Below are 24646 nucleotides of genomic sequence, written 5' to 3' on the forward strand. Positions count from 1 at the left end.
TAATGCAAAAGGGCATTAAAGGTTTTTTGCGCACATTTTTAACATAACAATAATGAAACTCGTGCAAAAGTCAAAATAACTTTATATCTTTCATTTAAATTAATAATATTAATTAATTTATTCATTAATAATAAATTAATATTGCATTTTAACGTATCGATTAGACATTTTAAGTTTTAAAAATTACATTCCGGTACGTTTAACATTATTTATCATTCGAATCCCATGGATGTATATGTTACGGCTTAAGTCTAAAACATGGCTAAAGTGCACATTATCCGGATATTGTGCACTCTAGTCACACTGGTTGAATAAAGTAAACAATTAACATTTAAAATCATAGCTTGTACACATTACCCGGCTAAAGTAACTTTAGTCATCGTGTTATGGCTAATGTAAAATATTATTAATAAATTCATAATTATATTTTATTTCAATAAAATTAATTAATATAAGCATTGATAATATAATATCAAATATTGTAATATATAATCAATGATAAAAGTTAACAATTAAATAATAATAAACTCAACGTTGTACGTGTAAATCAAATTGCAAAACAAATAATTGCAAATTCAAAGCATCGGGTGTTCTATGCAATTAAAAATTTCATCAAAGTTTACCGTGTTTAAATAAATAATAATAAAAAAACATTATCTAATAAATAGTATTAATTATATCTGATAAAAATAAATTGAAAATTGCATCAAATGGAGTAAATTAACATTTAATTTTTAACTTATATGCCATAACACGATGACTAAAGTTACTTTATCCGGGTAATGTGTTCAAAACTATGATTCTAAATGTTAATTTTTTACTTTATCCAACCAGTGTGACTAGAGTGCACAATATCCGAATAATGTGCACTTCAGCCATGTTTCGGTCTTAATCCGTAACACATACATACATGTACATATGTGACATACGTATCGAAAAAAAAAAAGAACAGAAAATAAGATCGCTTTCGAAACGGACCGTACGTTATACAGCGAACCTAATTCGCGTGATATTGTCAATGTACTGGTACACGGGGTATTACGATAACAATTGGTCGGCTAAACTTCGTACACCCGGGGCGCGAGCGGCCGTTATTAAAATACTTCGGAAACAGTGGGTTTTCGATGAGCGAAGCGATACGAAAACACTGTTTAAAACGACGATTTGGAGACCAATCATGATTCCATTATCCGCGATTAGCATAACGCGTGTGTGCCGTACTAATGTTGATACAATTAACGAGTCGGCGGCACGCACTGTCGGAGTCACCCGTGGCGTTCGGTCACGTTTCCCAAAGTTTGCCCAATTAACATAATTATGGCCGTGAATTATCAGTTAACGCATTGTGTCCTGTCGGTAAATATTGTAATAATTATTATTATTATTACGTTTAACGCGGTGACCATTAAACACCACCACGGTTTAGAAAACAGTACTGTTTAAACGAGACGGTGCGTTTTTTTCAATTTTTTTTTTTTTAATTATGCGCGGTGGACGCATTGTTGTCGTGAACGATTTTCGACGGTCCGCGGCGCGTGAACGCGTACACGCGCGGTTGAAACCACCTGTGTTCATGTTATTGGACCTTTCGAAATTATTGGCGGAAAGATAAACGTAATGTTTTTTTTTTCGAAAATTATTACCATTGTACCGCGGGGTACGACGTACGTACGTTACCCCAGCCCCCTAATTTTTAATTTTGCTATTTTTTTTTTGCACCAATAACTAATGCTCAATGCCTGCCAATTCCTGCCACATTTTCAGAATTCCTGCTGTACCAGTTTTTCCAGAAAGTCGAATTTTCTACGGGTGGGTATGTCATTATTAAGGTTAGGTAGTTGCATATTGTTCTGTATGTTCCCAATTTATAGCAGACTAAACTAAAAATCTGAACTATACAATTGTGAGCTACAAGATTGAAAATGCATATTTTGCATATTTTGTCGATTTTAGCTAAAAATATGCATATTTCATTGATTTTGCACTCATATTATGTATAGGTATTTCATATTTTTCTAAAAAAATTTTTAATAATTTTAAAATTGTATTTTCCTCGTCTGTATATTTCTATTAATATTGAATACCTTTATAAAATTCAAAATTATCAATAGATATTTATTGCCATAGTTACAGTCAAAAATTAATTTAATAACAACGATGTGATACGCATTTATTCTATTACACTAAAATACCGAAATACTTATGTTAAGAAATTTTTATCTTATCGTCAAAATGCCAACCAATTATACATTTTTTCCATTATAAATAGTTTTTGTGTATATTATTGATTATCAACAACATCAGATAACATTAAATGTATTTTATGTGGTAATCAGGGGCAAATTTTCTATTAGGCACTGTAGACTAGCTAGCCTAGGGCGGTAAAATTTGGGGGCGGCAAATTCTGTAGGTTTTTATTAAAAAATATAAAACATATGAAAAAAAATTCGAAAATTAATTGCTTTATATTTACGAAAAATAATTGTATAATAATGTGTGCATTTTGTTAATATTTTTATATTTATTTTGATCCATTACAATTTATAATCATTAATAATGACTCTTAATAAATAAAAACAACTGTACTGAAAACAGTTTTTGATAATACTATATTTAACTCGTTGGTATAGTCCGCCCAGAACTCACATTGCCACGTTAAGAATACGTACGGTCGACTATAGGTCATATACTCATATTATATTAAGCAACAATGGTTATTAATATTATTTTTATCGGATATTGTTGTCGCCGAAATTTCGGGTAAAAAAATATACCTACATTGCAACACTATATTACTAAATCGACTATATATAAATAATCCTAGGCTGTTGTTATGAAAATCTGTTTTTATTTACATTTAGTGGACATCCATTGACATTTTTTCAAAGTAGACATTTACTTTTAGCTTTTGTCTAAAAATTCAAGTGAATGTAAGTATATATATATATTTAATATTTAGATTAGGTATTTTGGAAGGGATAATGTAACTTCTTCACCTATTATAGGGGTGGCAAATTTTTAGTGCCTATAGCCATAAAAAAGATAAATCTGCGTCCGGTGGTAATTTATTATTCAGTTTTAAACCGCTTTCTATTAAAATTAAAATTGAATTGATAATTTGTCTATATTCCTCGCACTACTAAATACAAGTATAATACTTAAACCCCCTCTGATGTAATAGAATTATTATTGCTGTCTTATTTGATAACATTAAACTACATTCTACGGCTATATTTAGCTTGTATTTGGTCTCTTTATATAAATCGCATACTGCACTTGTTTAAACTATTTCAACAATAACAAAACCCACTATGATAAAAATGTATTAATAGTCCATAATAATATCATTGTTTATCTATTTTAAATTATTTTGTCCAAAGAAAATCATGAAGATTTATAATCATTATAAATACAGTTGGTCATTATACAACTTATATGAAAAGAGGATACAGACATAGGGAGCAGTACGACGATTTAAAAAAAAAATCCAGTCCAAGTAAAAGAATAGACGACAGTACCTGTTGCATTTCTATTTTATTCGATTTAAAAAACATTTCAATTAAACTTTTTAAATAAAATTTAAAAATTTTACTGTAGATTTGAAGAGCTGATAGAAGAATTTTAGAAGCTGATAGAGCTGAACATAAATACATAAACTATTAAACATTTTCGTTGTATATTGAATAATAATTATTATGGTGCAATTCTTTACAGGAACAATATAAAACAACATTAACATTAACAATGTTAATATAATTAATGTGAATATAAGATACATTTAACTGTATTAATATTATAATATTACAGATTAATCAATATATCAATATTTAACAATAGTATAAAAAATTGTGTTCTCTGGAGCAATTGTGTACATAAATACGTCATCCATAAAAAACATACCCACCCGTAGAAAATTCAACTTTCTAGAAAAACTGGAATAGCAGGGGTAACGTTACCCCAGTCCCACCCGTAGAAAATTCAACTTTCTGGAAAAACTAGTAGTACAGCCGGAATCCTTAAAATTTGGCAGGAATTGAGCACTAATTATTGATGCAAAACTAATTGCAAAATTAAAAATTGGGGGTACTGGGGTAACGTACGTGTACGACATTCGGTTGTTGTCCGCTCCACGCGTGACGAAATTACCCGCGGGAATAAAGAAGACAAAAAATTTACGTCAATGTTCTGAACACGATGCGGTGTTCATACACGAAGTTTGCGTTGAACATCGACGATCGAAATCGAGATCGTCGGAACCGATACGAAACAAGCGGGCGGTTTGTCATTGGTTTCGTTTCGACAATGATCTATTGGGACCGCGATCACCGTGCAGCGTTCCATGCTGGAACCCTTATGAAGACTTCGTTTCTGGGGATGTTATCAATATGTTATCAATATTAGACGACTTTCCGCGATCGAGGGCACCTCGTCTGTCTGGTCGTATTGTTGTACGGGTTCGGCGTAGGAATGATTCGCGAACAATCGGCGGTGGTGTCACTTGAACAGACGAGCCTACCCTGCACACCAAACCTACGGACGCAGTACAAACACATTATATAATCGTTCGTATCAACAAAAATATCATAAATCCTCACCAATTAGCATACGCGTTACTTCCGTTCATGGTCAGAGTATCGTCTCGGAGCGACGGCGGAAGGGTTTGTTATTTTAATTTATTTTTTATTTTTATTAATACTTTCTACGCAATAGTAAACAAATGCACTACGAAATTGTTCGTGTCATCTCGTTACACATCCTATACTCATTTTTAAATACATGTGCAAAAACAGCAATTACGCTCACGCATTCTTTTAAAATTCAAGTAAGGCGGTCGAATGAAGCAAAGATAACATCAGAATACGATAATTAATGTTGTAACGAACGACGATATAACTGTGTACTTTTCGGTGACTTCAGCGTGTACTGCAGTGATTTCCTCAGGGAACCGGAGATTAATAGTATTTATATGTTTAAGCTTTTTAACGAGAACCGTAATGAAAACGATACTAAAGCGATATAGACCAATACATATATGAACCGTCCATCTCGTACGCTTTCGTAGGCAAGATAATACTTACGTAACATTTGTCGAAAAGGGAAGAAAAAAATATCGAACGTTTGTTTTTGAATAGCAGATGTTCGTCAAATATTAAAACAAATCAACACATCGATAGACTTATTACATACGTATCAGTAAAATGATTTACTTTTATTTATTTTTTTTTATGTATTAAAAGTATAGGACCCATTGGTTACATTACAGGAAAAATGTAAGTACAATATACATTAGCATACAAAAATAGATCGTGAACAACTTAAATAATTATAGATGATTTAAGTTTTTAATAAAAATTAATGATTAAAAATTATTACAACTTTTTGTAAGTAGTTTTCATGTTTAAAAAACGTAACTATTTATGTTTTTATATTGTTAAACTAATTTTTCAACTTAAAAAAAAAACTAAAATAACTATTTTAAATTACATTTTTATTTTCAATCAATTGTAATGAATAAGTTTATATTATTGAAATGTATAATACCCGGAATTCATTACAATTAAAATAATAATACATTATATAAAGTGCGTAATCGAAATAAGTTAAGGTTTATTATAAAAATAAAACTATATAGCTGTTAATAGCTTTTAACTTATACAATCATCAAGAAATTAGTTAATTACGAAATAATAATAACTGGATTTGATTGAATAACTGGATTTTAAGAGCTTATATACCAAGAAAAGGAAACTTATAAAATATAAGATAAGTTCAAAACGTTACGTAAACAGATTATGTATTCTCTCTTGAAGTCTATTTATAAAAATTGTCACTTTAGGTATCAATAAAATGTATGTATAGTACCAAACACGTACAGAAAGTGACACAAGTATCTATAGACGTGTTGATGAGGTATATTTTGTTAATAGCTTGAAAATAATTATCTTAACGAAATTTGAATGCAACTATTTACGAGTTATGTTGTCTGTATACATTTGAAAACAAAACATGACAAATTTGTTAATTTAACACATTTAAAGTAAAGGGACCAACCAAAATACATGATATAAAATATGGTTTTTTTTTTTTTTTACTAATTTGATAACTCAATATACTAATACATAACAGTACAACATACCTTGTAACAACTTAATTCCACTTTTAAAACACAAAGAAGCTTATTTTGACAAAACACTCTAGAAATAGTTTTTTTGAATTTAAGCCAATTTGTGTGAATCATGTTCAAAAATACATTCAGATATGGTTAACGAATTAAAAACGTATCGTCTACCTGGATGTGACACAGCCAGTTTTTGTATTATGTTACGAGAATTTTAAACTTTCAACAAACTATGTTATGCGCCAACTCTTCCTAAGAAAAAGTACAACCAGTAATAATGTTGTCGTTGAAACTTTTAATTTTTTTGTTTTTTTTGAATGTAATTAAATTTATATCATAATATAATCGGTACTTTGTGAGATGTTTAGCATGAGAGTTTATCACAATATTATCGTCCATAAAAATTAGTATATCGGTATAATTTCAAACGTTATGAATAAAATAAAAACAATATCAATTGAACACATTTTTCGGAGTTCTGTTCGGGAGTTAGGGTTAACTATTTCTCGCCATAAATATAATTTACTTGCTACAAATTTATTAAAACTCATCAATGATAATTCTTTAGAGAAAAAAAATGATACAATTTGGCTAGAAAAATTACGTCTTATTTTACTTTTATGAGGTTTAAAATATATTTAAATATTTTACGAAGTCCACAAACTGTGCATAATTTTAATTTAATTATTATAAATCCTGTGATATATACCTCATTCGCGAGTTTTGAAATAAGAACTGTGTTTCAAATCTGCGCTTTTTAAGTCACCTGATCCGACGTTATTTAATATATTCATGATGGGCGTTTCGTCAGTATAGTGTCGACCGTGAGAACTTCAATATAAAAGAAAATCTTACAGCTGGTGCAAATGGTATCCCCGTTCCCGCTGTTGTACAAATATTTCACAAACTCAACTCGCAATTGCCGGTAGTCGACCAACTATTCACAAGAATCCCGTTAAGTTTATTTCGAGAAATATGATATGCATTTAACCACCGTCGAATAATTTACAATTATACAACAGTACGGATGGTGAAATTTATAATGAAATGCATATCAAAAGAGGAGCAAAAAAAAAAAAAAACAAAAACGAATGAAAACAATAAGTGTATAAACTCAACTATTAAAATTAAATGTAATCAAAATATTAACGTATGATATTAATTAGTAATAATAATAATTCTTACGCTCATTAGATAACCAAATGTTTTTAGATTCCAAACGAGTAGAGAACTGCATGAAGATTTTGTATAACGATGTTTTCTGATCACTAATTTTTAGGTTGTAAACATGTATCAATTCTTAGACTTTTAATTTAATTTTCTTTGCATATAAAAATAAAAAAACTTGAAATTAATGTTGTATTCTTATTTGTAAATACAACAAATGTTTCATATAAATAACTAATAATAAAATATAATCAAATATTTGTGTAATTTTTTATTGTACGATACTATACGAAGAATTTTATTTATTGAATTGAATATGCTTAAAATTCAGTATGCTCGACTCAGCATACTTTTTGTGGTGGTTTTAGTATTTCAAATGCTTTATAAGATAATATGTTCAGAAGTACTTAAGATCGTAAAGGGCTGCATACAAATTCTGTCTGTAAAAAAATAAAAAATACGTCGCGACAACCGAGTCGTGTCTACGGTTTTTTGGCGACGGTTCCGAGTTGCTCTCACAACAATAATTGCTATTCAAGATTAATTTGTTCGTCGATATAATAAGCTATATACTCGTTATTATACTCGTATATCTCATGATTCATGAATAAAAACATAGGTAGTAGTTGGGCTCAGCCCAGTTCTATCGTCCATCTATTCATTATATCTGTAAGTACTCGTTAATATCAAGTACATCGATACTGGGACAGCAATAGTTTAATAGCGGGAAAATTGTGAAATAATTAAAATTCTTTTAAGAAATATCACCTGTATAAAATATAATTTTCGGGCGCAATTCGAATGCAACGATTTATATACACAGCTATATTAAAATTGAAATTTATTTTTTTAATAAATCATATAGAAATGTAATGTCAATAATATGATAATTTTCCGAGTTTTGTACACCATTGCAGTTTTGCAAAAATACTTATAATAACTGAACAATAAATAATAAAAGTTTTAATAAAAATATGGGGATTCCATATAATATAATTTTTTCTTTATTATTTATGAATTTACGTTTTATTTATTTTTTTCACCGGGTTCAATCATATATTGCTTTTAAAATTGAATTATAACAGATTTATAGATCAATACCGGAAAGTAATTACATTCAGTTAGAAATCAAATATAAACGGATTAACATTACAATATTTCATATCATAACAAAAATTACATAATACCATTATAACTGTAAACGGGGATAATAATTACTTTTGTTTCATAGAAATAATCAATATGTTAAAAAAATTATTATTGTTATAATTTTCGACTAATAATATGATTAGTCAATTAATAGCATAATTTAAAATCAATATTTATAAATATAGTACTTATTGTTTCGATAAGAAATTATTTTACAACTAAACTCCTACTTTAAACAATTGCAATAAGCTTAATAACTTTTGGCAAAGTTATGAAAAAATGATCAAAACATTGAAAATATAACATGCCAAAATGTTCAAATTTTTTTATCCACAGTCATTTTACTATTTTCGAAAATACCACTAACTTTTAAATTATTTTTAAACTAGAAAATTACACTGTTCATATATTATACCAGTACAAAAATAACTAAATTAATTGTATAGATATAGGTTAGTAAAAATCGTTTCTGACTATTAATGATAAAATGGCTGAAATTATCTACAAAAAATTATTTCTACAATGGATCATTTTAAATCAGGGTGATTAGAAATTGTACCTTTTAAAACCATCCATAAAAATATAAATGTATTTTGACAAGGCTTAAAAACTATATGTAGCCCATAGCTTAGTATCTAGAACAGTACTTCTCAATCTTTTTTGTTATAGGGCCCCTTAAATTTAATGTAAAACTGTCAAAGCCTCCCTCAATCAAAATCATTAATTATTTATTGTTAATGATATTCTAAATTTACATCTACTATTTCACACAAATAAATTATTAAAATGTGAAGAAAATAAATATTTTTTTAATACATTTTTAAAATATAATCCTATAATTTTATAAAACTTAAAATATATATAAACAAAAAATAATTGGTAATAACTATAAATCAATACAAGAATATTCAGTAATAATGTTGATTTGATTTCAAACAAAGACTAGGTTAATAATAATAATAATAATAAGCATATTTTCGCATAACATATTTATATCAGGTGTGATATTTAAAACTAAAATACGGAAGTTTGCATTTAAAGACTGTTGTGAAATGCATGATCTATGTTTGTTTAATATAATTTTAAGTTGTGAAAATACAGTTCCACAAAAATATGTTTATGTGAAAGGTATTAATTTAAGTAAAGCCGCTTTCGAGATTACAGGATACTCTTGCTGTCGTCTAAACCAAAATGTAGTAAGTTTTTTTTCATTAAATTCGATTTCAAGAATTTTAAATGAAATAAATATTTTACGGCCCATTTGGGGGCCGCAGCACCCAGGTTGAGAAGCACTAATCTAGAAGATGTAAAGTATAGTGCAGCGTTTTCCAAATCATGGGTCGAGAAATTTTTTTGATGGGTCGCGACTCGCGGTTACAATTACAGTTATTTTAGTCGTAAATTTATCAGTATGTGTTGGGACGCCGAACCGTCCACACGTTAATTTCCACGTTACGTTTTTATAGCTTTCGATAGCAGTACGAAACGTTTACGCTGCGCCGCTCTTATCTGGTATGTATAGTAACTTTTTAATTGGGTCCATTGTACGCTAATACGTAACCGCATAGCTAGCAATCGCCGCACACGGGCGAAAGCCAGTTAAACTTATATATAATATTTCCAAAAATGGATTCAAATTCCAAAGCATCTATACCTAACAATGGTAATCCAGCCCCATTAAATAAACAAAATAGACAAAAAGTCCCACCTCTCGTCATAAAAAAAAACAGACTCCTATCAAATCAAGATAACTCCAACTCTCCATCACAAAATTCCGACGACGAATTTAGATCGCCAAGAAAAACCGCTAGGGCACGCGACTTATCACCTGCAAACTCATCTTTCTTTCTCACACAAAATCGCTTCTCGCCATAAGAAATCGAGAACTCTAATCAAGTTAATCCACCCACAAATTTAACTAACAATATTGGTCCTGAAAACAACTCCCAAGGTACACTAGCTAAACCCAAAATTCCACCAATATACGTACACAATATTTCGGATTACGTAAAATTTCATGAGTCACTGACAATATAACAATCGACGATTACTCGATCAACACAAAATCTGCCTTAAAATTGAACCTGTGCTCAGTCGACGACTAAAGAGCCACAACAAATTATTTAGAAGAATCCAAAATCGACTATCACACTTTTCAACTTTCCGAAAACAAAAAGTTATCAATAATTATCAGAAACCTCCATGTAAATATTGATATGTTTTTTGTACTTAGCGAGTTTCTAGAAGAAGACGACTCGGTGAATGTCAATGATATCAAAACAATTATTTCATTGCATTTAAATCAAATATCAATTGCATTGAATAGTTATTTCCCAAAATATATTCGTGACGATTTTCAATGGATTGAAAATCCTTTTACTGTTTCTATTGAAGAGTTGAACTTCAATACGCTTCTTGAAACTCAGATTATCGATCTTTCTTGTGATAAAACTTATGAACATAAATTTAGAAATGAAACTCTTGTATTTTTTTGGTGTGCAGTATATAATGAATATCCAGAACTTTCAATTAATGCAATAAAAAAACTATTACTTTTTCCTACCACTTATTCGTGCGAAAAAGGATTTTCTACCATGAGCAATATTAAAACAAAACAAAGAAACAGATTAGATGTCACACATGACATGCGCATCAGCTTATCTGAAATTGTACCCCAGTGGGAAATTTTATGCAACAGTGTCCGAAATCAAAATTCACACTAAATTTTCTATTATACTAATTTTTTGTATTTTTTTATAATTTATTTTATTTATTTATTAATTAAGTTATTATTCAGTACATTGTATTCGTATAGTATTTTATAAAAAACTCAATGATAAAATGGATTATAGTAAAAATCTTATTTATTTATGGCATACTTTTTTTTAGGGGGGGGGGTCGCGTACCTACTAAAAAATAAAAATTTTGGGGATCAATATAGAAAGGAGGGGGGGCGACGGGGGAGGGTTTTGCCCAAAAAAGGGGGGCGCCGGGCGGTTGTCGCCGAGCTGGCCCCCCCCCCCCCTGTAGACTCTTTTTTTTTTGGCTTTTTCTTTAATAAATGTATATATATACTATACTAGATAGCGAAAATTTTTACATTTTACATGAATAAAGTAAAGCCAGTTTTAATCTTATAGTATAGAATTGATATCTGTGAATAAATATAATAAAGTTATTAGTCATTAATCAGACTAATCAGAACTTGCATATAATATAAAAATTGAAGATGTAATTGATACATTCAAAAATCTTATTCCCGTGGACAAAAGGATGGAGTTTTAAATAATATAACAATATGTAAATAAGTATTTCTTAGATATAAATTGTGTAAGTTTAAATAGTATTTATTTTTATATTTGCATATTGAATTAAATAAATAATTCATAAAATTTAAAATATTTAATTATACTAGTAGTCTTTAGTACAAGAATCTTTGGTTCACTTTTTTAAGGAGCCCCCCTACGGACAAACTCTGCGCACGCCTATTTACCTAAGAAAAGTAACATTTTTCAAGAAATATTTTTTCAAAATCTTAACTAGGTTTAAAATAAAATACTTCATATTTACATGAAATAACATTTTACAACTTATTTAATATTAAAAATATTGTAATTTTTTTTATCTACTCAGCAGTTTCGACAAAGCAATATTTTATTTTACTCGTAAAATAAATAATTTTACTACGCAAACTTAATATTAATAATAGCATAAAAAAATTTTATTAAGTCGATAATGGATCTTCAATAATAATCCTTGATAATTGTATTTTATTTCTTTTTTTTTAAATTTTTAACGAGTTACTATAAATATTTATTTTTCAAGTTCGGAAAAGGTAAAGATAATTTAATTTATGGTATATAAATCTGAATTGCATATATCTGATTGACTATCGCTAACATATTTTACGTCAAATTCGTAAAATTACCGATTTAAGGAAATCAGCAACTCTATTTCCAAATTCACGTATTCGGCAACTATAAAGACATAAAACTACATATTATATGAAATACATGAAAAAATTCTTCTTTTTTTTTTTTATTGAAACTTTGCATTAAAAAATTCTTCTTTAATTCGTAAAATCGGTAATCATATTTTCTAATTAACGTACTCAGAAACGGCGTTATTGATTTCATGAAATCGGCAATTTTACGAACTAAGCATACAAATACACCCGTCTTTTTCAAATAGCATTTATCATTATTATTCTGTATGACTAAAAATGAGCTGTAAATGTATCTGGTATATAGTATGTTTAAGCTAATAAATTGGTAGAAAATGAAATTACATAATGTTTCCTAATGCACTCCGTTGGAATTTACGTATTTTTCTGCTTTGATTATCGGAAGCCATTCATATGTAAATTTATATTTTTTTATTCGATGCAATCCTTCTGCACAGTGCATTTTCGTATATTTGTGTTTTTCTTCTGGTAGTGAATATTTATTATTTATTCCATTTTGTAATATCAGTGTTGAAAAAAAGATAATTTATACATAAAATAACGACTTAGAAGTATGAAAGAAACTGATCTTCAGTCTTTGATAAACAACGTGAATACTCGAGAATATCGGAGGACCAATATTAACAGCAAATCTTACTGCCAATAACGCTATGAATGTTATTAGATAAAAAATAACCGTGAGTTTAAAGAAATCTGTTAAAATAGATATGGGAAAAAAATTGATTACATTTTGATGCACGTCTCGTACTTTAGCCGAGGTTAAGATAACCAAACTTTTAAAAATATAAATCTTATGGTTTTTATTCAAAAATTAAATTCTTTGTACAATAATATCGTTTCTATTAAAATAGTTGATATATGTTAACTTGTTGAAAAGGATTACATGGCTCACATATACGTATTAGGTTTCGTTTAAACATAAAATGTTATGACGTGTCAATGGATTAAATATCGCAGATATATATATATATATTAAAATAATAATATATGTAATCAAAACAAAACAATCGATTTTAATTACTTTCATAAAAATTAAATTCAACAAAAAAATACAAAAAAAATACAACGCGAACCGTTATCGAACGGGAAATTCAATCGAAATATATGTTGGAAAATTAAGTGAAGATTCTGTTCAGAAGTACAGAGAAATGTTTGTCTTCGATTTGAATATCATACATATATTAATTGGTTAATAGATACTGGAAATAATCAATAATGAATAATTGAATAATCAATAAGAAATCAAACGTGCGCTTTATACATGTACAAGATACGTATGGTACACATTGTTTCTAATGAACTCTTAGCGGACAAGATCTACTGCGATTATACTAGGGATGTAATCGAAGTTTCCATGAGTTAAAATTATCGATATATTTGAACGATACATCAGTAAAGTTTTTCGATAAGTTTAAAAATGAATGATGAAAATTAAAACACGATAATATTGTGCTTTTATATACTTAAAAAAAAATTTATATTGAGTTATATAAACATAGTACATTGTATTTAGTAGGATTTGGTCAGGTTTAACACAATGGTGAAAAATTATTATTGATATCGTTACTCGCAATACTATAAAAAATTATCAATACATTTCAATAGGTCTATGATACGCACCGTTCTCGCCAAATACAAAAATACAAAATACGAAAAAAAAAAATGTTTTTATTTATAAAACAGTTGTATTGCTTTTTTGAACAAAATTAAATTTTTTATAAATTAACTATAGTAATAGTAGACGTGATTTATCATATTATTTTTATGACTCGTAGTGTTTCATATTGTTGGTTTTAACAACGCGCGGAAAACGCTGAAAATTATAGAATTATGTATTGTAACGCAGACGAATTTGCATTGATAAACTCACGACTGAGTGATCTTTTAGAAATGTACGGCATTAAAATAATTACGGCGTGTTAATACTGTTATTACGTGCATTGTGATGCAGAAAACTGCTGTCCGGTGAGCGGCAAAACGCACTACGGAAAGATCGCCGGTGTGTAGTCATTACATAAACCGAGCGCCTTTTTACCACCTGCAAAGACAAAGATAAGGATGAGACAAACGCAAACGCGCGACCAACGCTATTGTACCAACATTACATTGTTATATTTTAATCTATACATAACGTTTGTTGCACAATCCGTACTTAATCGCTTTTTTTTTTTTTGCTTTTTTGCTTGAATCTATGTAACGGTGCACGCGCTCAGACAAAAATGGCCTTTTTCACAGCCACCAAGAATATCTTTGTGATGATGTAAAACGACATGAAAATAACTAATATAGCGGAGGAATAGTGTCGTTTTACATCGTCGACTGGATTGATAAAAATTCAACCAATGAGAATGGAGCGTCGATGTCTGATTAGGTATATACCGGTCACTTTTCGAAGCATCGAAACTCCATTCTTCCATTCACAACGATCAACATCCAAAAGATAAGAAGAATAGAAGCACCCGATGGCAATATGACGATTTCAGAGATTACGACGACAACGGCGGTAGAGATAATGTCGACGACGGTTGCGGCAAATACGACGATATCAACCTCGACGACTGCACGGCGGCTACGGCAACCACAGTCGTGAAAAACAACCACGAATCCGGCTCCAGCGGCATTTACACGCGGGGCTCTTCGTGGACCTATTCGTCGACACTAAAAACGCCTCTTTTCAAGGCCAATATCCGTACAAACCTTTTCGACGTTGCTTACACAAGTGTCCGCTGGTAAAATGATCATGGTCGTATTGATCGCTTGCTTAAGTCTGCTGTCAACCGTGTATCCAATTCTCTATCACACCTGCTCAGGTCCGATACCGACCGCCGCGGCCGCTTATTCGAGCCAGCTACAGGGCCCGGAATAATTTTATTAAATTAATTGTATTACTTTTATTTAATGTTAAATAAATAACTTGATATTTATTTCGTGTACATTTATATAAAGATCTGGGTGTCGGTAACCCCGGCACACCGTTTCACCTACCGTTTGTTTTTGAGCTCATGGAATCACAGCACACCGGTATTATTTCACGCTATAGCTTTAAATTCTACAACTCGTATCGCTTTTAATTCCTATTATATACGCGCATAAACAATATCTAAATAATATCGATCATATTTGTAGTATTGTGTGTAAAGTGTTATATTATTTTAATCGTATAGTCTTCGATACACCTCATACGATACACAACATAAACGGGGTGTACAGAGTCGGATTTAAGGGTGATGGGATGGAAGAAATCTGCTCCAAGACATATGATTTTAAACGCGCAAGTATTTGAATGAATATCATATTTAGATTCATGAATTATTTGCGATCGACTCTTTTAAAAAGATAAATTAAATTAATTTTCAGTTCTTAACAATTAAAATAAATGCTTGAATCTATTTCATGTGATGAGTGTATTGACCAATATACTAAACAGAAGTCAACGAAAGCATTTTCATATAAATATTATAATTAACAAAAATAAAATAATCTACATACGTAATTTACCCAGTATTTTATATAGTAATTTTAATTAATTAATTCAGTTTCAATTTTAACCATGATAACAAAATTTTATTTTTTATAAATTGATTTACATTTTTATTGTAACATAAATATTGCTTATTGGTTTATATGGTTGTACTAAAAGAATTGATAACATATTATTTCAATATTTTTCTTTTAATACAATTTTTAATGAAATGTAATAAAATTTAACTTTTAATAAATGTGTGGTTGTTAAAATACTAACTAAATGCGTAGGTATAAATAAGAGCATAGATTCAATTTTTTTTTTTTTTGGGGGGGGGGAAAGTAGTTCTACACTTATCCATTTACCTTCCATTAGAGAATACAATTAATAAATACCAAATTATATTAAAATAATTACATGTTTATAAAAAAGAAATTTGAATCTTAGTAAAGTTTAAACTTACATAAGTATGCCCCGGGTTGAAAAATTTCTTAATCCGGCCCTCAAGATATAAATGGAGAATTGATAATTATATTTTAAATCACTATCGGACAAGGAGTAGTTTTCCACGTAGGAAACAGACGAAGTGACATGAAGTTTGCAACGGTTTACATGATTCGAAACGTGGAAATTTGAAGTGCAATAAAGAACATGGTGACAGTACTAAATGTAATTCGGAAAATGGCCGTATTAGGAAATTTAGGAGAGTAGAGTTGACAAATTTGTCGTACAAAATGTGTGTGTGTGTGTGTGTGTGTGTGTGTGTGTGTATCGTGTGACTCAACCACTACATAAGTCAATTTATTCATGAGTCTTCTATATTTTGTAAATTCATTTAACATAATTAAACATATACATACTAACTGACAGTATTGATAATATGATTATTGTATAATTGTTTTTATTAAATGCTAAAATGTTGTATTAATATATTTCACATTACAAAGTGAGTACACATTTTTAATGCGTCTTGTACTTTCTATGACCTGAATTTATTGTTATTGATATTGCATAATAATAGAAAATAACATTGATAAAAAAAAAGATTATCCTACTATTAATAAAAATGACTAAAAATTACACTGTATTTATTTAAAAGTTTATAACTATGATATTTAATCAAAATGATTTGTGTCTGCTCTAAGTAAAAAGTGGAGATGGTCATCTGTCAGACGTGATCGATGCTCAAGTATTTTGCAACGGTATTTATTTTTAAAGGCAATAGTTTTCATGGATATCTTGTGACTGTAAATCTATTGTTTTAATTTTAATTTCAATTGGAACATCATTAACATCGATATTGATATGGAGTGGCGAGTAATTTAAAATATTTTGAAAATTACTTGAAATCTTGAAAAAGTTTATTAAATTCGTTTTGAAATGTCAAAAGACTTTCAACAATATTATCTATTGAAATTTAAAATTTTGATAGTTCATAAATTATTTTATATGTTGGGAAATGTGTTCAATTATTTATTTCAATATGAAAGTGTTATATTCTTAACTTGTTTTAAAAAGATTTAATAAAAGACTACGTATCAGGAATAAATTAATTTTTACTTTGTAACTATTCTTACATTAAGTTCATTAAACACACTGTAAAAACTATGTTTTAGTTTTTATTTTTTTTTTTATTGTAATTTAAATGTTTTTCCGTGTATGCTCTCTCCTCTCTATTTGAGTTATTGGAACAGCCCTTGTGTGTTTATCGTCCAGTGGCTGTCGTGAATGTACACTATAAATAAGACGACAAAACCGACGACTGTGCAGCAATGGATATAAGTAGAAGTCTGAAAACACCACTTTGTATCGGGTGCTGTGGCCAGATGGCAGATAAAGGATCAGAAAATCCGACACAACGCTCGCAGAATGGCAATGAACCGAAAACGGACGTAAAAACGTGTTCCAATTTTCTATATATAATATTACATTATATATATACACTTATATGTACACACCGCACTCGACCCTTACGATGTGTATTATTTTTCGCTACGCGGGTTCCCTTCATATGAAAAGGTATGTGTACGTCTAAGAGGGAGTCCTGCAGTATGCTCGACGCGATACGTTAATACGTTAAAAGTGACGAAAACCGCAGACTTCTGGCCTCTATCCTTTTCCATCACTTTGTCACATGGATTCTCGTATCGTATATGCACGCGCACTTACCCTAAGTACGACTACGGTTGGCTGGTATTCCAGATCACACGTACAAGATATGGCAAACGACTTTCATCGACTTGTGTAAGAATCAACACGGGTTACCATATTTCTTCTGAATGATATCGAAGAAATTTTAATCTATAGTTAATTTTTCTTTTCCGTTTAAATATATTTTATTCGTGATTAATTTATGTCGATAATACCGGTATACGATAGACATAATATTTTGATATATTATAATATCCTTTGACTTGAAGCAAATAAAGAGTAAATAAACGTCATCATGAAACTTTGTAAATATAAATTATTTTTATTTGTTTTAGGCTTCGAGATGAATAGAAAAAATTATTAAAATCTTAAGAACGCAGAAAACCAGATGTTTGGCCTTCGTTTGCGATTTTATTTTATTTATTATCATCATCATTATATTATTATTATTAAGAGCAATCAAAAAACTACTTTATGGACACCCATTTGCCCGTTCTCAATTCCACTGCTTGCTGGATACAATTACATATAATATTTCGTACGACTTGTTTATCGTTACACTCTACAAACACGTGCATGTATTAGATCTCATATTATTATTATCTCGAAATCAGGGTGTTTGAAAAATCAACCCGATACAAAATGATAAAGTATATTCGATTTTTATTATGTACGTACAGAGTACAGTTGCAATATGTATTTTTCCTGTTGTGGTTAGGTCATTGGTCAATTAAAAATAATATTATATTTATTCCACATTTTTTAAAATACTAAATTTTTTATTAAACATTGCATTAACGTTTTATCACAGAGTTTGAAATATATCGTTAAATTATCTTTTAAAGATGTAATAATTTCAAAAAGTATATTTTACAATAACTCGTTATTTAATATAAAACTTTTTAACCAAAAATAAGTTACTATAAAAAATTTAGAAGTAATTTCGATAAAAATAATAATTATAATATTATTCAATTTTGCAAAGATGTGAACAATCGCGTGTTTTTTTTTTTTTTTATTATTTAGTCAGACTCAAGCACATATGAATAATTATATGAATAATTACAGAGAATACAGTTATAAAAATGATTTATTATGGTTATAAAATAATGAAGTCTTAAAAAACTGAAAAAAAAAGTAATCTTTTGAAGTCTATTTATTTTAGATGAATTTGTTATTAATATTAAAATATGGTAATCAAACGGTGTTGTATGGACATTGAACCTATTCCAATATATATTTCCGTGACACAATGTTGCCATTTCGTAATTTAAATTGTATTCCTATTATGAATTTAAAAAAAAAAAACCCTTGTATATTATAATTTTTATAATTATTTTGATTATTATGATGGTATTACTTATACATATATGATATTGAACAGTGTTCACGCTAAGAGGTACCACTAATTATTTCAACCAGTTGACATAGAGTTAAAATAGAGATCTGATCCGATGAGAATCCAAGTTCATCCAGCTGAAATGGTCATAATAGATAATCCAGTTTTTAATTATTCCATATTATAATCTGGGCTTGTATGAGAAAACATCGATTTATTCTTGTTCTCGAACATCGAAATCTTAAATACGGCACTAGCACTGAAAATTTAAGAATATGGTTCAAGCTAAGTACGTCAGAATCATGCTTATGAGTATTGTAATATATGCTGCACGTTGTAACTCAAAGTATATGTTTATCGCATGAGTGATCAGTGAACAAAAGAGAAATATACTTTTAAATTGAATGAAATATGCTAAGAATATGAAAATAATTTCCAAGTACTGAAAAATAAGAATATGTAATATAATTTTGTTGTATTTTACTAAAAAAAATTGCAAAATTAATTAAAAATTTCCACAACGAAAGAATTACCATTGTAAATATGAATATTATTAAAACTGGCATTATAGCCAATGTAGATAGTTTATAGTTTGTGAATAATGTAATAAAAACAGTTATAATAATATCACAATGAAATATTGAAAACGAAAAGAAACTATTAAGATCCATTACTACTCGGTCGGGTCGTTTTCGTGTCAAAGTTAGTTTAAGTTAAGAAAATATCCTAAAAACTTTGTATGTCATAATTCATGCTTGACCGTGTTGGAAAAATTTTGTACTTGACAATTTTCTCTTCAAATTTCCAGACAAGTATACACGCCGGTCTGAACCAGGGACTGAGACCTTAATGACCTGTTAGGATTCGGGTCTTTAAAATATTTTTTTAGAGGTTTAGGTTAAATTTCAAGATTTCATAGAGTTCAAAATTTAGGTTCCGGTTAGAATTGGACCCAACCTTTTTTATGGTGTATTTTTTTCAAACATAAAAGTTAATACAAGTATAAAGTACATATTACACTGATTTAGCAACTGTAAGATGTTATACCACACACGAAGTGTTTATAGTTTTTCGTGATAGTATAGCTTAAGGTTTTAATTTAGAACTCAAATTAGGTACTTAGGTAAGTCTTTTTTAGAAAAAAAAAATTACAGATTAAATTAAAGATAGGTATATAATGGAGGAACTAGTATATACTGTTTAATAATTTTAACCAAATTAACTTAATAGAATAACTAATATCAACAAATATTGTTAAAAATATTAATTAGTCTTATTTATTAAGTATTATATATTATAATAGAATTTTAATACTATAAAATAGTATTTCATAGTTAACAAAAGTTTAATAAGAAATAGATTAATTTCTTTTGCGTTTTAACTCTGGTCTGTTTTAACCCTTCGTGCATTAATTTACACAAGGTTTCGTAACCGGTTCTCAGTCCCTGGTCCGATCATCTGATCAACGTAAATGATGAATCAAACCATGTTAGAACAATTGCCATTCATTCGTCATCAACATAATCGAAAAGTACACAATCGGTTTTTTGCACCTTGAAAATGGACTTTGAAAACTTACTAAGTTAGGATAGGTTCTACAAAAGTGATTCATAAAAAAGATTTGGACGTACCATTTCGTGTTATGGACACAGTATGGACCAACAGAAATATACGAGTGAAATTGAGACCGTTAGAAATTTGGCAGACGGACAAATTTAAAATAATAGGATAAAATATAATGATAATTGACCTTTAATAGTAATACAAGTATAAAGACGTATAAATATATATATTGTCAAAAATAATATTATATTAATATTTATTACCACTAAGTGTACAGAAAATCTCAAAAAAGAGTCCGAACGCTTTATGGCTATTATAACGTAGAAAATGGTTCATACTTCAAAATTATCTAAAAATAGTTATGCACAACTTAAATGGTTTCCACAAATGCCAAAAAACTTAAAATGTTCAGACCTACAATTGGGTGTGCGTTAGAAAAACCGGACTTCAGTGTTATAATGTAATATGCACTACTAGTCAAACTATAATTTTTACTGCGATATTTAAAAACTCAAATGAAAATTGAATGAACTTCTCCCCATTTAACATCGCTACTGTATCGAAGCAATGTAAGGATTGTTCTATATCTTTATACTCAACATTTCATAAAAAAAAATTCATATTGATCCGAGATGATATTATGATTTATCTAGTTCACAGCAAAATAAAATTACTTTATTTTGCTTACGTTGTAATTTGTAACCGGTCTATGGGCTCAATTGCCTTTCACGAAAATATCATCTCAAGCAATTAAAACAATGTTGTACACTTACTAAAATCATAATTTTTTCAAGAATAATTATTCAAACAGATACCATACCTTTTATCTTAAAATATACATGTATTCAAGCGCGAAAATATCCACAAAAAAAAAAAACACTTGTTCATATGGTAAATTCGTAAGGATGTCTTTTACTCAATTATTCGATACCACACCTACTAACCACTGCTTGAACAAAAAATTTTAAAAATAATATATAAATTAAAAACGTGGTTTTTTTTCTAATTTTTTAAACTAAAAGAGAGCTAATCATCTCCAAGCTACACCCATACGTATATTTATTATGTACATAAAAGCACGAGGCATAAAAATAAACAGATTATTGTTCTTAACGTTTTTCTTTTTAACATTACAGTGAATATAAATTCGTGAGCAATCAACATTTTTTTATTCAATATTTATGTACGCATAATTTAACAGTTGCAAATATATTATTAATTAGATAAATTAGTTTAACATAACATAGCTCTCAGTAAAAAGTTTTTGAATCGGAAGAAAATTTTCTATTTAGGTAAAATGTTTTTCAAAAAAAGTGTTGAATTAATAAACATTTATCTGTATATGTCGTAAATACGTATAATATCCGTTTCAGCATAACTTTGATGTTATAATGAAATGCTTAAACAATGTTCTACAGTCCAGTATACGTTTAGATTTCCATCTACCATAGAGAAAGAAAAATTAAAAGAGGTTTTTGTTAAATATATATACAAGTAAACTACATCGTAGGTTGATCTCACTACAAACTCGTGTGATTCAAACGTTACCGGGCTAATATAAGTTTCTTCTTACTCTGCTGTTTCTTGTGGATATTTTCATTAGTATCCTTACTCAATAACGTTATTTTTCTTTTGCTGTTGCACGGTTGTCTGATTAAGGACAGTTTTTCTGGAAAATTGCGCCGCCGCATTCAATGTGTACTTTATCCTTTGGTAGTCTCGATTTTTTATTTTTATTTTTCTGGTTCAACCACATATTTGTGTTTTTGGTGTATTCTTATTAATGTTGAATTCGTTTAGTTGATTTTAACGCGGATAGTAATTGGAAAATGTACTGAACTATATTAATTACGTTTTTGAATTAATAGTATATTTTTCAAGGGATATCTGTTATGTCTTATAATAAATGTTCACTTTTAGTATATAATTTTAATAAAACTGTAATTTTAGGTCGTAATCGTAATTTATCAAATATCAAATAAACAGCGTAAATGATTAAAAATTTGGACATTTAGTGAAAAAATCGTAGTACATTCATTTCAATCAATAATAAATGTTTCAGTAAAATTAGTTTTTCATACAGAATTTAGCATACATATAATATACAAATATAAATAAATAAAAATAATTATTAAGTATCAGTACATTAATGTCACTCGAATATAAATTTTAATACAAAAATTTGATTTTGTGTTATTACTTAATAACTTTTTTTTCAATGGCTTGTGAAATTACACAGCATAATATAATAATACATTGTAATATAAACTGCTTTCATATATAACTTTTAATCTATTTTGTTAATGAACAATGTTATAGTAAATAAGAGTTTATTTCAAATAATATTAATAGAAAAAATTATTATAAACATATTATACATTATGAATTTTAATACAATTATTATTATTTCATTATATTATTAAATTTTAATGTAACACAATGAATTGCATAAATATCATATTTTCAATTTTGAAATTGACTATGACTATTCTTTCGTCAATTTAATTACTTAAGAGAGGATAAACAATTAAAGGTACACTATTTTATTCAATACAGTAATCATCGGTATAACCGTAAAATAATTTTCCAAGTCAAAATCGATTCAAACAATAGAAACGTATTATAACAAATGAAAAGGAAAATGGTTGAAAAGTAAAAATATCTCTATATTAAATATTATTATTAAATATTTCTGTGGTATAATTTCATGATCAAGTTCTTATGAATTTTTCGTAATTTTCGTATAAAACTATGATAACTTGTTTATTAATAATATCCAATACCATGTCACACTAAGGCTTGCTAATATAATTAGAACATTAAAATATTTAAATATTTCGCGAAAAGCAGTTCAAGATTTTAAAAACTGTTTATTTTTAAAAATACATTATTTAAATTTTTTATAACTAAATTTATAAAATTATTCGATTTATGCTTAATTATTTTTCGAATGAATTATGAAATAATTATTTATCCCTTACTTTGAAAAATGTATTCTCTAAAAACCGTTTCTATCTACTTAATGTACTTAATTCATGAGAACCAAAAACCCGAATATAGTTTAACTACCGTATTTCAAATAAAACCAGAAATCATACATGAAAAAGTTATCCATCAAATATACGACAACCAAAATAAATGTGAATTTGAACACAATGTGAAATAACAATAAATTTCCCTCAAAAAGTGCATTGGATCTGATCGACTTATTAAAGTGGTTTTATAATATAGATCATAAACTAACAAAATAAAAAATAAAAACACTAATATTACTTTATGTTACGACTTTTGATTTATATTATATTTTCCTTTTTGTTATATTACTATATGCACATTCAAGGACGACATCAGTTAGGTCCTGCGAGGTCGCACTTATGCATTACTGATTTTTTTTCTTTCAAAACGTGATTTGTTTATACTTTTAGCATTAATCTATAGTTACAACAAAAGGCAATCTGTACGGAGAACTATTTGATGTTTTTAATAATACGGTACCATTGCGCGTTTGAATAAATAACAATAGTTTCCAAATAAACAGTATTTAATATGACAGCGTCAAATAATCAACGCTTGATTGTTATTATACTATCGAAACGCCGATGCTGCCGGTTTGTTGATTATAATTAGGTGTTTTTATGTACCGAACGTATAATTCTCAGTTTGGTTCACAAAATTGACAATATTCGTGTGTGTGTGTGTGTGTGTGTGTGTGTGTGTGTGTGTGTGTGTGTG

The 24646-nt window shown here is 28.5% G+C and overlaps 2 protein-coding genes across 6 annotated transcripts in view; one reads left to right on the forward strand and one right to left on the reverse strand.

The window, feature by feature from the left end:
- LOC112680670 (5-hydroxytryptamine receptor 1) overlaps positions 1-24646 on the reverse strand; it is a 333709-nt gene that overhangs the window by 276970 nt on the left and 32093 nt on the right. The window lies entirely within an intron of this gene.
- Positions 10651-11157, forward strand: LOC112680687 (protein FAM200A-like). The gene has a single exon (XM_025550872.1). The coding sequence runs from the start codon at positions 10651-10653 to the stop codon at positions 11155-11157; it is 507 nt and encodes a 168-aa protein (XP_025406657.1).

This window comes from Sipha flava, unplaced genomic scaffold (assembly GCF_003268045.1).
Source record: "Sipha flava isolate LNK unplaced genomic scaffold, YSA_version1 179_pilon_pilon, whole genome shotgun sequence".
In the NCBI taxonomy this organism is placed as follows: domain Eukaryota; kingdom Metazoa; phylum Arthropoda; class Insecta; order Hemiptera; family Aphididae; genus Sipha; species Sipha flava.

Bases quoted from the DNA above. Each gene is read 5' to 3' on its own strand.
- LOC112680687 (XM_025550872.1), top strand. From the start codon at position 10,651: ATGTTTTTTGTACTTAGCGAGTTTCTAGAAGAAGACGACTCGGTGAAT.